The sequence below is a fragment of the Brassica napus genome, chromosome C7 (genome assembly GCF_020379485.1).
Source record: "Brassica napus cultivar Da-Ae chromosome C7, Da-Ae, whole genome shotgun sequence".
Lineage (NCBI taxonomy): Eukaryota > Viridiplantae > Streptophyta > Magnoliopsida > Brassicales > Brassicaceae > Brassica > Brassica napus.
In genome coordinates, this window is record NC_063450.1 from 51,000,493 (window position 1) to 51,019,407 (window position 18,915).

At 34.1% G+C, this 18,915-nt stretch overlaps 1 protein-coding gene across 1 annotated transcript; it reads left to right on the plus strand.

The window, feature by feature from the left end:
* Nucleotides 1-8,009: 8,009 nt before the first annotated feature.
* On the plus strand, nt 8,010-10,411 carry LOC106407707 (S-alkyl-thiohydroximate lyase SUR1-like). The gene is made up of 7 exons (XM_048764353.1): nt 8,010-8,185; nt 8,467-8,806; nt 9,130-9,348; nt 9,489-9,548; nt 9,662-9,817; nt 10,092-10,185; nt 10,287-10,411. The coding sequence occupies exons 1-7, from the start codon at nt 8,010-8,012 to the stop codon at nt 10,409-10,411; spliced, it is 1,170 nt and encodes a 389-aa protein (XP_048620310.1).
* The last annotated feature ends 8,504 nt before the right edge of the window (nt 10,412-18,915 follow it).

Consider the following 18,915-nt stretch of genomic DNA (forward strand, 5'->3'; position numbering starts at 1 on the left):
TACCTTAAACCAATGAAAACAAATGAACTATAAAGTTTATTTTAAAAATTAAACAAAAACTAAATGTTTAATTATTTACTTAATAATCTAAATCTATGAAGCGAAAAGTTTAATTTTTTAAAAACTTTCTAAATTTGTGAAATATTACAATATTTTTGAATATGACAATAAAATAATATATTACTAATCTATATATATATATAGTTACGATTTTAATAATGAAATAATAATCCGAAAATATATATATAGAAGAAGATACAAATACATGTGAAAGTTTGAAACAATCTATTCAATGAAAAAATATACTGTATACTTATTATGTTTTAAAAATTGATTGACACATATATATTATAATATGTACCAATTTAGAATTGAAAACAAAATGTTTATATAAAAATAAATGGAAACAGAAATCCGCGCGGTTGCGCGGATCGAGATCTAGTTTTAATATTAAACTAAATAATTAAACATTTAGTTTTTGTTTAATTTTTAAAATAAACTATATAGTTTAATTTTTTTTTTCCATTGGTTTAATGTAGTAAAGATTGATCATTGTTAGATAATATGATTGTTGTTATTTAAAAAAAAAAATTTATAGTTTTAAAAGTTAACATCGACAAATATTTAAATATTTAGCATATACATGTATAGTATTACAACATTAAATTATATCTATTTAATTTATATTATCTATAAATCCAATGGATCATCTATTGTTTAAATCCAATTATTGATAGCCCAATAAAATTTTCTGGTAGGCCCAAAATTTAAATGATAAGATTAAATATTAAATGCAACATGACTTTATAGGAATATGTCCATTTTTAAAAAATCACACATGAATCAAGGTTGTGACTTCTGTTTTAATATATAAATATAAGATAAATTTTGAGTTTTTATAACTAAACGAGCTTTTATAGCAATGAAAATAATATTTCCAAATTTTAAAAGATTTTGATAAACACTGATAAGAATAATCTCAAACTCTAGTTTCTGGAAAATGACTCTGGAAACAGGTCAAAGGGAACATTTATTTGATCACGAAAGTTGTTTTTATGATGAACTTGAAGAACTCAGGTACATAGTTACCAGTATCCCGTTTATGATATCTACGAAGAATATAACATAAACTTCATCAACGAGCAATTATCATGGGACGTGGTTGTGAATCACAATCAAAGCATGGTATTTGGCTATTTGCAAAAGACGCTTACATGTGCAGCCACCTCAACTCCTTATATATAGTCATTTAAGGTTAAGTTTGTAGACAGGTTTTTGATATTGAATAAACTTTGAATTTTCATAGCTAAACGAGTTTTTTAGCACGTAAACGAGTATTTCCAAACCTCAAGAGCTTTTGATAAAATACTAAGAAGAATATTTTCAAACCCCAGTTTCCAAGTATTTTAGAATCAATGGATCAAATTCTATCTTTAGAAGTTGTCGCTACATCATTATGTGTCGGAAAAAGATTACTCTTTAAAAATCTCTGGAAAATTGACAAAAAATATTGAAAATGATTGGTTGGATATAACAAATGTACTTAATTTATATGTACAAGCATAAAATTACCAGTCATGTTTTATTTAGTTTTTAAGTTTAAACTAAAAAAATTAAAAATAGCTGTAGAAACTTTATTTTCTAAAACATTATTTACTAATCTGTAAAAAATATTGTTGTAAAAATATCTTTTTTTTTTCTTTTTTTTTTAAATTTAATTTTTGCAACTAAATCATATACAACTATATCAAAAAGTTATACATACTAAATTTTACAATAATATTTTTACAGCTACTGTCTAAACAGTTATATACCAGTTATCTACATTATAACCTTAGATTCGAAAAAATCAACAAGTTCTTGGAGATTCTTTGCGTAATATTTTTCAGTACTTGGATCGTATCTTTTGATTTAGAGATTTACAGTATTTATTTGTTTTAGAAATGCTCATCAAATAACAAGAAACTAGTTTCAAAATCCGTATCTTGCGCGAAATGGATATTGTATATACAAATTATTTTATATACTATTACTTATTTTATGTTCTTCTACATATCATGAAATAACAAAATAATAAGTATATATTGAATAATTGAAAAAACTATTAACTACTACATGTATAATTAAATGAGCTTAATCACTTAAACATAATTACTCTTCTTTATATACAACCATTTTGTGGTAAATAAATCTATACAATCATTATTATCTATTTTGTATGGTATATATTTTAATTTACATAATATTAACAGAGATATATAGTGTGTTTTTAATTTGGCTATCTATTAAATTAAACTTCCTAATAATATGATCTTATGATCATTTGTATTTTTTTATAACAAAAATTTTAAACCTTCATGATACCAAATTTTTTAGTGTAAGACTTTTAATTGTTTTAATAATTTATAATCGTTCTTAAAAATTCAGTGAAAATTTCGAAATTAAATATTAATTTTCAGTACTTGTTCAATTCAAATTTTAAAATCAAAATATTATATATTTTTATATGGTATATATTTTAATATATATATATATATCTATATATATATAATTTGAATATCTATTAAATGAATTTATTTATATGGTTTTATGATAATTTTTATATTTTTATAAGAAATATTTTAATCATTGATCACAAAATTTTCAGTGCGAGACTTTTAATAGTTTTAGTAATTTATAGTCGGTTTTTAAATTCAAAATATAAAATATACGAATAATTTTTTTTAGTGGACCAATATATTTTTTTAAGGGTTTTAAAGAGCAATCTATTGAAGACAAATGTCACAGTTAAATTGTTGTAATGTTTTTTCAATAATATATAAGAGATATTAGGTAATTCTATTGATTTTATTTAAGGAAAGAAAGAAATATTAATTTTAGATTATTAATTAATTTTATAGCTAGTTTCATGAGAACTATAATATATGTATAGTAGACAACATATTTTTCTATGGATTTTACACTACAAGAAAACATAATCTTAACGAGGGCGGTTTTCCTCGTTATTTCGTCGTAAAAGAGGCTTTACGACGAATTAGCGAGGAAACGCGTTTGCTCGTTACACGTCCGTCGTAACACATATTTCCTCGCTAATTCGTCGTAACTTAGCGAGGAATATATTTCGTCGTAAAGACGAAGTAGAACGATTCGTCGTAAAGACGTCGCTACAATTCCTCGTAAGGACGTCGCTACAATTCCTCGTAAATAACTCGAAAACAGTTCCTCGTAATCTACACGTAAATACCTTGAAAGATTTTCCTCGCAAAATACACGTAACAACCACGAAATGATTTCCTCGTAAAATGGTCGTAAACATTTCCTCGTTATTTCCTCGTAAATACTTCCTCGTAAAATACTCGTAAACTGTTTCTCGTCATTTCCTCGTAAGATTTCCACGTAAAGAGGTCGTACATTAGCTACGAATTTACTTCGTTTTTATTATTTTACAGAATTTTAAAATATAATAAAAAAATAATTAAAATTATTTAATTTAATAATAAATTAAAATTCAAAATAAAAATAAATTCATATGAAAATATTTTATAAATAAATAAGTTTTGAATTTATATAATACAACAACAAAAAAAACTAAGGGTCGTTCATCGCCCGGTAGAATTCATCACTCCTCCTCGTAACATCCGCCTCGTTATGTACGTCGCCGGATGACTCGCCATGAATGGGATGTTGTTGTCGCATGTTCCTCAACATGGACTCCCATTCCGGATTTGTGGCCGCAATAACGTCTAAGAAGCCCTCGACTCCACCCATACGAGATTTTGTCGCGGTCAACTCGTTACGCAGCTGAGCGGACTCTCTACGCAGCTCCGTGACTTCATCATCCCGTCGCTGACCATAAGACGATGTCGCTCTCGGAACATCGTTGACGGAACCAATACCCAATGTCCGTCCCTTTTTTTTAGGGACAACCTTAAAAACAAAAAAATAAATATTGTAAGTAAATATTTAAAGTTAAATTAAATGAATAATTAAAAATTAATTTTTTTGAAAATTTACCTCCTCGTAAATCTTATCCACTTCAAGTGTGGATAAGGTGACGGGTAATCCGTCGGTAGACTGCTGGGTCAGCTGAGTCTGGCGGTCTTCAACCCGAGCAACTACGTCGTTGTAGATTTGCTCGGACTTGCCATCTACAAATACGCCCGCCTTGTTCTTGTGGGTCCTCTCGTAAAGTTCCATAAGAGACGGGAGATGTCCCATCTCTTTGGCCTAAAAAACAGTTAAGAAAGTTAGAATAAATTAATATAATTATTAAAAAAATTATTTAATAAAATATTTAATTACCATTTCCAAACGGACACCGGCGTGGGGTTTTTGGCACCATCAGATCAGGATGAATATCAGCGACCATCGGAGGTGCCATCGGAGGAGGCACAGGAGGAGGCATCGGAGGAGGCACATGAGGAGCCGATGGTGCACTAGAAGAAGTAGACCCAGAGACTCTCTGAGTGTACTGAGTCTCGGGGACAGTCTCCTGGCCCGAAGAACTGGGAGCGGAAGAAGAGGCCGGGTCTAAACGACTACCCGGCTCACCGAAGATCTCTCTGTAATGGGCAGTAAGTCTTCCTTTTCGAACCTGGAAAAAAAAAAGAAAATTTTAAAATTAACATCAACAATAAATCCGGGAGGAAATATCTTCTCCAAGTTGCACAATAAGATGGGAATGTTCTCCTGAAGCTGTTCCACAACTTCTTCTTTAAGAGTGCGTGTGCTCAGATCCCTGAAAAATGCTCCAATGCCTTTTATATTCAAAAAAAAATTAAACACATTGTTAGTCATATATTATTTTGTAAATTATTGTGATATAATACACTACGTACCTGCAAGTGCTTCATGTACGTTTGTTGGAAGTAGCTCCGCAAATGCAAAGGGCAGTAGTCGTTGCATAAATACATGACAATCATGACTCTTCATCCCGGAGAACTTTTGACCCTTTTCAACACATCTAGAGAGATTCGAAACATACCCATCGGGGAACTTCACTTCTGATGCCACCCAGTTGAACAACACCGACTTTTTTTCTGAAGATAATCTGAATATTGGAACGGGAACTTGTCCATTGCTTTTAATATGTAACTCGCTTCTTGAGCAAATATCCGGCAAGTCCAACCTCGATTTTATGTTGTCTTTTGTCTTCCCTGGGACATTCAATATTGTATTCATGATGTTCTCAAAGAAATTCTTCTCTATATGCATCACATCGAGGTTGTGGCGCAGAAGAAGATCCTTCCAATATGGCAACTCCCAAAATATACTCTTCTTGTGCCAGTTGTGATGAACACCGTAAGAATCTGGCATATTACGAGGGACATGCCAATTACCACCCCAACGAACTGTTTCGTTAGCTCCGTAGTAGTCGATTTGCGCTTCAATTTGTTCTCCAGTTAGATATGGAGGAGGAGTGTCTCTCACAACCCTTTTGTGCCTAAACAAATTCTTGTTTCTTCGGTAAGGATGGCCAATGGGAAGAAATCGACGGTGACAATCAAACCAACTTGTCTTCCTACCATTCTTCAGTTGAAACGCATCTGTCGTTCCATTACAATATGGACAAGCTAATCTCCCATGTGTAGTCCATCCAGACAACATCCCATAGGCAGGGAAATCACTTATGGTCCACAAAAGCATCGCTCGCATCGTAAAATTCGTCTTCGTTGAACAGTCATACGTCCTCACCCCTGTTGACCACAAATCCTTCAACTCTTTTATCAGTGGTTGTAGGAAAACATCCAGGGACCTTTTTGGATGGTTCGGACCAGGTATTAATATGGTCAAGAATAGTAACTCCCGTTGCATGCACATCTCCGGTGGCAGGTTGTATGGAGTAAGAAAGACTGGCCACAATGAATATTGTCTCCCTGACATTCCGAACGGACTAAATCCATCTGTGCATAATCCGAGATACACATTCCGGATATTGCTAGCGAAATCTGGATGTACTTTGTTGAAATGTTTCCAGGCTCTTGCATCTGATGGATGAGTCATCTCACCATCCGTCTGAGTATGCTCGGCATGCCATCTCATCTTTCCAGCAGTCTGCTCTGATTGATACAATCTTTTCAATCTGTCTGTAATTGGTAGGTACCACATCCTTTGGTATGGTACCCTATTACGTCCCCGTCCTTGCGGCTTGAATCGTGGCTTCTTGCAGAATCGACATTCTTCTAGCTTCTCATCATCTCCCCAATAGATCATGCAGTTGTCGATGCAAACATCTATCATCTCAGAAGGTAACCCAAGACTATAAACCAGTTTCTGAATCTCATAATAAGAATCAGCAGACACATTGTCTTCCGGCAAATACTCTTTAAACAAGTCCGCCCATTCGTTCATGCAACTTTCAGGTAGATTGTGATCAGTTTTAATATTCATCATTCTAGCAGCTAACGACAATTTAGAGAGACCTTCTCTACAACCACTGTAAAGTGGTTGATTCGCCGCGTTTAACATTTCGTAAAACTTTTTTGCATCTATATTAGGTTCTTCATCTCCATCATGAGCTACGAATGCATCAGCTACCATATCATGAACCCTATCATAATCTACCATCTCCTCTTGCTGGTAACTATGTTCATTATGCAAATGATGATCAACCGGTTCTTTTTCCTGAAAATTGCTATTACTACTACTAGCTTCATTCTGATCATAATTAAAACCTTCTCCATGTTGAAACCAGATATAGTAATTTGCCGTGAAACCTCTATTTATTAAATGCTTCCAAACATTTTCACGGTTTGCCAGTTTCGAATTGTTGCATTTCCGACAAGGACAGAACATCTTACCACTTTCTTGGGCGAGCGGTGTTGAATCTGCTTGATGCATAAATGTCTCCAGACCCGCAAGGTATTCTTTCGTCACTCTCCCGTTAGCATCTCTATGCATATACATCCACTTCCGCAACTCGTAAATATTCCCGGAGCCAGCCATTTTTTTTTCTTTCACGTTTTTTGTTGTTGGTGTGTTTAAAATGATGTTTAAACATCCATATTTATAGGAAAATTCGAATCTGGTAGTTGTAATTTTGCTATGAATTTACGACGAAAATTAATTAGGTGGGCAAAAAAAATGTGTAACACCTATAAAGTTGGTGGATTCAAAAATTTCCTCGCTAAATACACGTAAACTATTCCCTCGTAAATACCACGCAAAGTTTACGTCGTATTTACGAGGAAATAGTTTTTCCTCGTAAAATACTCGTAAAGTTACATCCACTTTACGACGAAACAGTTTTGTCGTTACGTTACGAGGAAATAACGATGATTTTAGTTTTTCACGTAAATTCGTCGTAAACTCGACGCAAATTTACGAGGATTGTTTTTCCTCGTTAATTTTCGTCGTTAAGCATGTGTTTTCTTGTAGTGTTAAGACACATTCTGATGATGAGAAATGTCATAATTAAAATGTTGTAATGTTTCTTAAATAATATTTCTTCCGTTTCATTTTTGTTTTCGTTTTAGATTTGCGCACACAGATTAAGAAAATATTTAATTTGTATATTTACTAATAAAAACATCATTACTAATACAGCTAACCACATTTTAACCAATAGAAAATAGATTGATATATAAAGTCAATAAATATTGCATTGAAATTATAAAACGACAATTATTTTGAAATTTTACTCCACAACGACAACTAATATGAAACGGATGGAGTATATAAGAGATAAAAAAAAGACAATTGTTTTTTTTTCGTATTTCCCTCGTGTATACCAGCGGAGATACCTTTGCTTTATTATACAATATATATTGTAGACAAAAGTTATAACTAATTATTAATTGACTTGTAATGTTTTTTGTGTTTGTCCCGATTTCTCTAAAAATATGATAGTCCTATTTTATTTTATTTGCTAAAAATGCATAGGAAACATCGCCAAATAAATGATATATGCTTTCTATATATATGTAATATTGAACATCTGAACGTCAGTACCATAGTATAACTTCATAAGTTCCTCATTTTATTTTGAAACTTTTTCCAAGAAGGTAACGATGGGCCAATACACGAACTTGTTCGTTCCTTCATTTGAAACGGATCAAGATGAAGAAGTTGAACGCAAGACCGAGATGCAGACGCTAAACGGTGGTGGTGGTGGTGTCTGGAGGTTCAAAGGAAACAAGGCGGCCAAAGAAGCGGCCAGTGTCTCAATGAAAGGTATCCTTTCAAGGTTATTCGAAAATTGCAGTAGAGACGGTAAAAAAACCATTTTGCCCCTGGGTCACTGTGACCCTATCGTCTACCCTTGCTTCAAGACTTCCGTTGATATATTTTTTAAAATGTTTTCATTAGCAATGATAAAATATCAATAAAGAACGAGTTGAAATGCCATTACTATTACAGAAAGAATGAAGGCTTATATACGATTCAAAAGCTTTATGAGATAGTGCATTGCATGTTATACATTTTCGAAACCATACATCACCTTTACTGTTATTTGTATACTCCTAGGGCGGTGGCAAATTATTTGAATTCCGACCTTCCGCATAAATTAAAATCAGACGATATATTTATGACGATCGGATGTTGCCAAGGGATAGAGACCATGATTCAAGTTCTCTCTAGTCCAAAGTCGAATATCTTGCTCTCCTCCCTCGTCTATCCTCTCTACCATAGTTACGCAATACATGACCTAGTCGAGATTCGCAAGTATGAACTACTCCCTGACCAAGACTGGGAGATTGATCTCCAAAGCGTTGAAGCCATTGCAGATCATAATACCGTCGCTATGGTGATATGTAACCCTCACAATCCATGTGGAAATGTCTACACATATCATCATCTAAAGAAGGTGAAAATGCGTAACTTTAAGTTAATTTTCTTTTTAACTTCACTCTTGTCTGTGTTACAATTTGTTGATATATGTTTGGAGGGTCGGCTTACTAGGGGAGCCAACACAGGGATCTCCTCGGGTCCAACTCTAAGTCCAATAATTTTAATAATACCACATATATTACATCAGATTTAGATTTAAATCACATTTACTTGATTAAATATCTTTGCTCAAAACATTAACTGATAATTATTTTTAAGAATTTCAGATTTTTTTATAATAGTTATGAGCTTTAAAATTGCAGAGGGACCCCTAATAATATTGAGCTATGCTGAGTATAGGTCGCTGAGATGGCGAGGAAGCTAGGGATAATGGTTATTTCTGATGAAGTTTTTAAGGAAACTATATATGGGAAGAATCCATTTGTCCCGATGGGGATATTTGCATCGATTATTCCTGTGGTTACACTCGGTTCCATTTCCAAGGGGTGGCTTGTCCCTGGCTGGCGAATAGGTTGGATGGCGATGAATGACCCAAGTAACGTTTTCAAAACCACCGGGGTAGGGTTTTCAATTCTTGGATCATCTTTTGATCCGTAGTTAATATATATATCTACATATATCTTCATTTGGACGTTATAGAATAAACTTTTTAGATATGTGTTAATCTGAACATGTAACCATATCTTTTTGTCAATAAGGTCGTTGAATCCATCAAGCACCTGCTTAACATAAGTCCAGATCCATCGACAATTCTACAGGTCTGTACCCTGAAATTTTTATTTGAATAAACAAAACACTACATGCAATGAGTTAAAAGCCACTTAATAGTAAAATGTAAAAGAACTAATGTGTTGATCTGTGTAACTGATAGTTTGCACTTCCAAATATCTTGGAGAAGACAAAGAAAGACTACTTTGAGAAGAAAAACTTGACATTGAGTCAAAATGTGGACATGATGTTCGATGCCCTCAAGGAGATTCCTTGTCTTGTTTGCCCCAAGAAACCTGAGTCGTGTACTTCCTTAGTGGTACCAATTTCTTCTTATACTCAATTTTTATTTATATTTTTTTTTTGTTTTCTGTAAAATTGTCAAATACATCTTTATAAGTATATATATGCAAACTGCCTAATACAATTTCCCTAACCATTTAATCTTGCAAATTTTTACGCACAGTTTTTTATAACTTTATCTTATTTTTTTGTAACCAAAACATCAGTATTATTATGAAGGGTACACATATACATCACATTACATATCAAAGAAATGCCACTAATACCAATCTAAATTATATATATCGCAGACGAAGCTGGACCTATCACTCTTAGAGGACATCACAGACGATGTTGATTTCTGCATGAAGCTTGCCCGAGAGGAGAATCTCGTCCTTTTACCTGGTAAGCATCATAATCTATATTATCTAAGATTTTGAAATAAATTTAATCTGTTATTAATAAAAATATTTGGAGATATGGGCTGATCTGGAATATTCATGCAGGAGAGGTATTCGGCAAGAATAATTGGGTGAGGATCTCGATTGGAGTCGAGAGATCAATGCTACAAGACGTTTTCGTGAGGCTCAAAGATTTCTTCACTCGCCATATCAAATCACAAACTACTTAAGAATTCAGCTTCACTGTTGGAACCTGAGACCCTATATATCTTTCTGTTATTCTTGTATGCTTTTTGTTTATTTTTATTTCGATTATGTTCGAAACTTAGGATTATTGTGTCTGCTTGCGTATGCATATGCAGCCATGGTTGTCCATTTAAGTGTGTTTCAATCATCTTGGATTTAAATATGACTGAAGTTAATCATTCAAAATGTATTATTAACACATCCATGAGCGTGTTATGTAAGATAAATGTGATAAATAGATATCAAATCCTAACACGACACGTGGCGTGCTCATGATATGGTAAAGCAGGGGATCACTAATCTCGTCCGTCTTGGGAGAGAGCAAAGCATCATCGTCGCCTCTCTTAATAAACCCTAAAAGCATATCGCTTCCACCATTAGGGCGAACGCGAAATCTACCTTAGAGAAAGCGATGACAAGTACAAGAACTGCGTCGGGAACGTCGTCAACGCCTCGTAACGATCAAAGTTGCTCACACTATTCTTTTTTACACGATACAGAATATCGTCTTATTGATAAGTCTGATCCTTGGTTCTGTAGTTATAGCTGTCAATGTCTATTTGAGAATGTGTCTGCTTGTCTAACTAAGACGAGTCTTGCCAATCAAAAAATAAACTTTGATGAATGTGATGTATCTAGACTTGCAAGATAAACTGGTAACCTGTCTATGTCGATTTTTGGACATAAATTGCAATTTCTCAGCAGCAATAGAAAAACGAGATGACAATGTATATTGTTGGTCTTATGATTTTCAAATTCAACCGAACATTTCATCAAATGATTAGAGATTTCAAAAAAGAAACAAATATTGTAACAAACCTTTTCAACCTCTTTATTATCCAAACATACCATAATCAAAACCAAAACAAACTGAAAGATAAATTTGCTAATTGACTGGAGAAAATATCAAACAAACTGAACCAAAGTCAGATATGCGAAGCCACCGCGAAATGGCACTAGTAAGAGAGAGCCAAAACGTTTGGCTTGAGTGCTTTGAAGATTGTGGTCTGAACCAGCCGCAGACTCCGGTTAGACGAGGAACAACTTACATTGATCCAGCATCACGTTCACTTTGATGAATAAGGATGCCATGGCTAAAAGAAACAACGTTAATTGGAATATTTACGTGTTAACCAGTTTGTGGAATGGTTAGACCAAAGTTTTTTTTTTTCTTGAAACACTTTGGTTAGACCAAAGTTAAACGATGGTGCATGCCAATATCAATATTCTTTCTAGCAGCATGCAAAACGTATACGAAGCGGTTGATATGTGATCAAGAGTGTCAAAGATCCACAAGCAGCAGCAAAGCACTTGATAGAAGTAGCTATATCTAAGAAGAGCAAAGACGACATCTCTTGTATCGTTGTAAAGTTCCACTAGTCTCTGAGCTTTTGTCTATAAATGACCATCAAGTTTGCAAGATAGAGATGTTTTCAAGTTGTCTGTAAAATCAGTAATGAAGTTTCTGAGAAGTTGTAATATATTTGTGTTAGCAATGTGTTTTTTCAAAAGCAAGATGTTCTTTTTGTCTACTTCTCATCCCATACTAAAACATCCAATCCCCAATCAGTTCAAATTTTATGTCTCGCGTCCTAATTTTAAATGTACCCAAAAAGGAAACTGTGTCCTAACTTTAGATGCATCTACTAATATTGAAAAGAGAGACTAAGAGGTGAATAATGAACTACTGAGAATTTCAACCAAACCAAACTACACATTTCACTTGCATAAAACAATCATCATAACAAAAACCATATACAGTAGCAATCACATATCTTGATTTACTTTTAAACCTATAAAATACATATCATGCCTTTTACCTACTAAACAATACATTTATATTTCATTAGGTTATATCATCCTCGTGATAGCAATAAGAATTTCATGCATGGAGGCAGCTGCAGCTCATACATTTTCCATACCAAATTCGTCAGCAGTTAATAGCATGCATGTAATCCGTCTGTCCATTACAATACAGTTTTTGAGGAAAGACTGTAACCTTTTTTTTTGAAACACACTTAAATTAATTCAACTCAAAAGGTTAGGTGACAGCCATAAAAGCTTCAACCTCCAACAAACATTGTTTTGCTAAACTATCAGCAATGGTGTTTCTTTCTCTAGGGATCCAAAAGAAATTGATTACATCAAAAGAGCTACCCAACTCGCAAATATCTGCAACTATGCCATAGATTTCGGGTTTCCAAGAGCCTGAGTTGATGGCTTTGATGAGTTGTGAGGAATCCGATTCACAGATCACCCGCTTCACTCCCTTCTCCTTGCATTTTGTCAGAGCAGCTCGCATTGCAAGTCCTTCCGCCGCTAGGGCAGAACCTACAAATCTCTCATAGCCCGTGTGGGAGGAGGAAACAGAGGTACCTATCGAGTCCCTCAAGGTCCATCCAAATCCTGCTACCTTTGTGGTTGTCTTCCAAGCCGCATCTGCATTCATGATTGAGCAGTTCGGAGGTCTTACTATCGGCGCTGGGGTTCTTTGGGGGTTTACGCCTTGCTTTGGCTCCTGGGCATGTAGCCATTCTCTTGCCAATCTAACAGCTTTCGTAAATGCTTCCTCCTCCGAGAGGGACTTTTCTTCAAAGATAAGCTGGTTGTGCTCTATCCATATCTGCCATATAATCCAAGGTGCAAGTTGTCCCGCTACACCTGTAGGAGGGAGACAAGGTTTTCTACAGAGATCTAGCCAGATATCCTCTAAATCTACCAATCCTCTATCCCCGAGGGCCGTCGCAAAGGGAGCATTTTCCCAAATCTTCTTTGCGAAAAGGCAGTGCAGGAAAAGATGATCTATAGATTCCGGTGATCCGCATCTCTTACAGCTGACTTCTGAGTTGAGATGGCGCTGCGCTAGGATCTCCCCCACAGGTATGGCTTTGTTGAACAGCTTCCACAGGAACATTTTGATCTTGGGTGAAGTTTGGAGGTTCCAGACAGCTTTGAACCATTCAAACTCCCCATCTCCTTCTTGTTGTGCGTCATAACATTTTTACCATATAATAACTTCTATTAGGGATAAATGTCCCACATCGGATATTGGAAGGGATCCTTAGTAATATATAAGATGAATGGGCCACTCCACTTATCACCAATTGGTTTTAGGTTGGAAGTCCATCTAGCTTAACATGGTATCAGAGCCCGATCCATGTATTCCAATCCGATCCATTATCGATCTAGCCCAAATTCGGCCCATCGATCCTTGCCCGAACATTCCGAGATTGACGCTCAAAGAGCCATCATCTCGAGGGGGCGTATTAGGGATAAATGTCCCACATCGGATATTGGAAGGGATCCTTAGTAATATATAATATGGATGGGCCACTCCACTTATCACCAATTGGTTTTAGGTTGGAAACCCATCTAGCTTAACAACTTCATCATATCAAACATACATATCATCCTTCCTTATTATATCATTTTTTTTGTCAACCAAACGATTATATTAAATCTAAAAAGAGTTTAAGCTATTACATCCGGAGCTAAGCTCAACGATAATAAGATAATAACCGGAGGGATCCTTGACGGTTTGATGAACGTCATACAACAAAACAACATAACAAGAAATAACTAGAGATACTTGCTCGACAACCGGAAAACCGTGGGAAATCATCAGATGCATCCCTGAATAGGTTACTACCACGAGCATCAAATAGTCGAAATCGATGTTGATTAAACCAACCCTATATCTTCTTTTGAAAACATCCCTGAATATCATAACATGGCCAAAACTATTAAAACAAGAAAACTCAATATCTTCTTTTGTTTAAGCTTAAATAATCTAAAAGTTTTGGGCTTTATATATCAAAATTATTTAAAGAGGCCCACAACACGAATTGGAGTGTTAGAGCAACCACAACGCTGTATTTATCGAATCCTTAAGCCCAAGTCCTTATGGGTTTTCGATTTTAATAATAATAAATGGGCTCGGGTTGAGAAGGATTAATCCTTATGGAAGAGGTTTTCGATACCCAATCCTTATCGACGTGGCAAATGAAGCCGGTATAATCTCGAGTTATTTTGTCGTCAAAAAATCATTCGGTCACGAAAAAAAAAAAAGCTCTGATTCCTCGTAAGGCGATTCCGATCCTCGGCGTAGATCTGCTAAATCAGTGGCTCCTCTCTTGATTCGTGGGTTTATTCGACAGAAGAGGATCTTCAGCGACTACTCCATATTGGAGAGATACGCGGGTTTCTGGGGATGGTAGGAAGCATCGACTGTATGCATTGGAGGTGGAAAAATTGCCCAACGGCTTGGAAAGGACAGTACACCCGGGGATCAACAAAACCGTCAATTGTGTTAGAGGCAGTAGCTTCACAAGATCTTTGGATATGACACGCTTTCTTCGGTCTACCAGGTACCTTAAACGATATTAATGTCCTCGATCGGTCTCCTGTTTTTGATGACATTATTCAAGGTCGGGCTCCGAGGGTAGAGTACGTGGTCAACGGACACATGTATAATTTGGCGTACTACCTCACAGACGGTATTTATCCAAACTGGTCAACATTTATCCAATCTATCTCAGTACCTCAAGGTCCTAAAGTAGAGTTATTTGCTAAACTTCAAGAATCAACCCGGAAAGATGTGGAGCGGGCTTTTGGAGTTTTACAAGCTCGATTTGCGATTGTGAAAAACCCGGCTCTTTCATGGGACCAGCAACAGATAGGGAAGACAATGAGAGCATGTATCATACTGCACAATATAATAGTCGAAAATGAACGAGATGGATACGACACTCAGTACGATCCATCTGAATTTGAAGAAGAAGATGTAGCCAGCAGTTCACGGGTGCATAAGTCGCGTGGTACCTACATCCCTCCAAGCATCAATGAAATGCGTGCCACTCGGGTTCAGATTCGCGAGCCGGAAATACATCACCAATTGAAGAATGATTTAATTGAAAATATTTGGAACAAATTTGGGGATAAAAATTAATAATTATTATAATTTTATATGTTTAATCATGTAATAAATAAATATAAAAAAATTATCTTATTTTCCCATGTTTTTAAATTTATTAATTTTTTATTCTTAAAGATTACATTCCTAGTAACACCATTGGACATACAAATTTCATTAGAATCTTTAACTGTTAAAAAAAAAAGTAAAATATACTTAAGGACTCCAATGGTGGGAACACCATTGGAGATGCTTAGAATCCCTAACTCTTAAAAAAAAAAAAAGTAAAATATACTTAAGGACTCCAATGGTGGGAACACAATTGGAGATGCTCTTACACTTACTCTGCAGCAATAGAAAAAAAATGACAATGTATAGTGTCAGTCACCCTTATGATATACAAATTCAACCGAAGATATTTCACCAGATTAGAGATGTTCAAAGAAAAAAAGTAATATAAAAAAACAATTCGATTTCAGCCTCTTTAATATCCAAACATATATACCATAATCAAAACCAAAACAAACTGGAAGATAAATTTGATGATGAACTGGTGAAAAAAACTCAATTTGATGGATACATATTTAAATCCGAACTAAAACCAAAAGCTTATCCAATCAAAACAATTTGATAAACCAGACTATCAAGAAAAATCAAACAAACTGAACCAAAGTCAGATATGCGAAGCCACAGCGAGATGGCACTGTTAAAAGAGAGCCAAAACGTTGGGCTTGAGTGCTTCGAAGGTTGTGGTGTGAACTAGCCGCAGACTCCTGTTGGACGAGGAACAACTTGCATTGACCAGCATCACGTTCATGCTACGGCTAAAAGAAACAACGTAAACTGGAATACTTACTAGCTAACCAGTTTGGGGGATGCATGGTTTGATCAAAATTTAACTCTGATGGATACCAATATCAATATTCCTTCTAGCTGCATGCAGAACGTATAAGAATAAGTTTTAACGGAAAACTGGTAATCTCTAAAACGTTCTTACACATTTGTGAGTTTTAAGAAGAGGAAGAATATATCCCGAATTAACTAATCGTAAACTTCACGTTCGTATCGTACGACATAACATTTGGTTTTCCAAAATTGTGTCAACCGAAGTTTATGAAAAAAGCTCAATTGAATTTAGAAGTAATAATATTTTAACTAGTAGTGTAAAACTTCAACGGTTCAACATATCCAGAATAAGCGTGAGGCGACACCAACGTCAGGAAAAGGATGGTGGAACTCTAATACATTGCTTTTAATATCGCTCTTTTTACTCTTTCACTTTTCGTGCATTTGTTGATTCCAATAAATAATTTTTAATACATAATTCATGATTGGCCATTTCCTATCGAGTATCACGAACATAACAAGACGTACCATGCACCTAGCATTGGGGTACCCATTCGAATCGGATTTCGGGTTTTCGGGTTAAAGATTTCAGTCTCGTTCGGGTATTTCTAAGTTTTGGTATGGGTTCAGTTCGGATCTTTGCGGGTTCAGTTCGGATCTTTGTGGGTTCGGTTCGGATCTCTGCGGGTTCGGTTCGGATCTCTGCGGGTTCGGTTCGGCTTTGGATAACCCATTAAAATTATTTTAAAAATTTTAAAATTTATTTTATACTTTAAATTTCTCAAAATCTATAAACAAAATAATATATTACATACAATTTTGAATAACATATATCAAAATACCGAAACTTAACATATAATTTGATTTGATTTGAATATTTGAATAGATAATTAATAGATATTTCAAGTATTTTTGATGTTTTAAGTATATTTTAGCTATTTTAGACATACTTTTGATTATTTGTATATATTTTCAAGTATTTTGGACATTTTTAAATATATTTTATATATTTCGGATACATTCGAGTACCCGGAATACTTCGGTTCGGGTCGGGTTCGGTTCTGGTTCTTTAGATACCAAAATTTTAACCCGTTTAGAAATTTAATCAATTTCGGTTCGGATTTGGTACTACTTTTTTGAGTCGGATTCGGTTCGGTTCTTCGGATTCAGATTTTTTGCCCAGTCCTACATGCACCTATGACTAAATTATGTAAATGAAGGATTAGAAATTATTCATATACATGTGTTTCCGTGAAATCAAGGGTTTGAAGCAGAAAGAGAAGACTCGGAGCATTTATAATGGATGTTCTAAAAGAGTATCTCAAGATTAGAAAAAAATGAAATAAAAGTACAACTATGAAAGAGAAGTAAAATGAATTCTTAGATGTGAACGCATAAGATCCTCATCAGACACCATTAAAACATTGGCCTCTTCTGGATAATTCTTTTTTTGTTTGTTAAAATATGTTCATATTTTTTCTTCTAGTTAATTTCATTTCAAAATTAAAGTAATCATATAATTGTTATATTGTAATACTATTTTATTTTGAGATGATAGTTAATTAGGACTTCTAATTAATTGCTGTAAGTTATTTTAAAATATTCGAAAGACTAAATTAAAATTATATAAATTTTTAATTTTCAAAACTGGCATATTTTTATAATGTTTTACCCTTTAAAAAAAATTTATAATGTTTTATCTATAAAATTATTTTTAAAGTTAAATAATGATTGTTTTTAAATAAAGCTGCAAGAATAAAAGTGACTCCACAGCCTCTAGGGATCAACCCCACTATCCCAATAAATTGCTCATGGGGCACTAGCATGCAGTTTTTAGAAAGAAAAAAAGTAATAATTGTACTTTTATGATAAACTAAACCACTGAATTTATATGTGGTAGAATTTGAAGAGACTCTCTCTTCTCTTCAATCACTAATTTTTCATTTTTATTTGTGAGATTCTCAATAAGATGGTCTAACGGGATTACCATGTGTATTGTTCTACTAGTTATATTTTAATGTGTACATCTCTCTTAAATCTTATATTATATTATTATGATAAGCCGTCCCTGTATGAGATCGATTGGGCTGTGAAAAACAAACCAAGGGGAAGAAATCCGATCGGAGCAATGAGACAACATATTTGCTTGAGTTCCTTCACTTGTAGTTGTAACGGACCAAGAGGAAAACGCTGAAGGCAAGACGACGGGAAAGGAATTAGTGACTGGATTCTATTGGACACAAAAAAGCATGTCATAGGATAAAGTAAAAACCTTTTTAACAAAAGAAAGAAAAAATACTGAAAATCAAAAGTTTAAAGGGTAATTTCATCTTTCGATACCTGGTCACTTGCAGAGAATTATAGTGCGCCTCAAAATTCATTGATACGACAAAATTTCTCATAGAACTAATAAAAAATTTGTACTATTAACAAAATATAAAACTCATGCATAAGTAATATCCTATTTACAGTAAAAACTCTATCAATTAATGATGCTGAGATTTTGGTATTTTATTAATTCATAGAATTATAATTTAAATAAAGTTTCATTTTTTAGATTTTTTCTGTTTTAAGTTATATTTTTTTCTAAAATAATAAAATATTTAATTTTAGTGGATTAGTTTTATTATATTATTTGGTGTATATAAAATATGTCTCATAAAATTTAAATGCGGTTTTAAATATAATTTTACTAAATCTCATCAAAATATATTAAGTGTAAGGAAATAT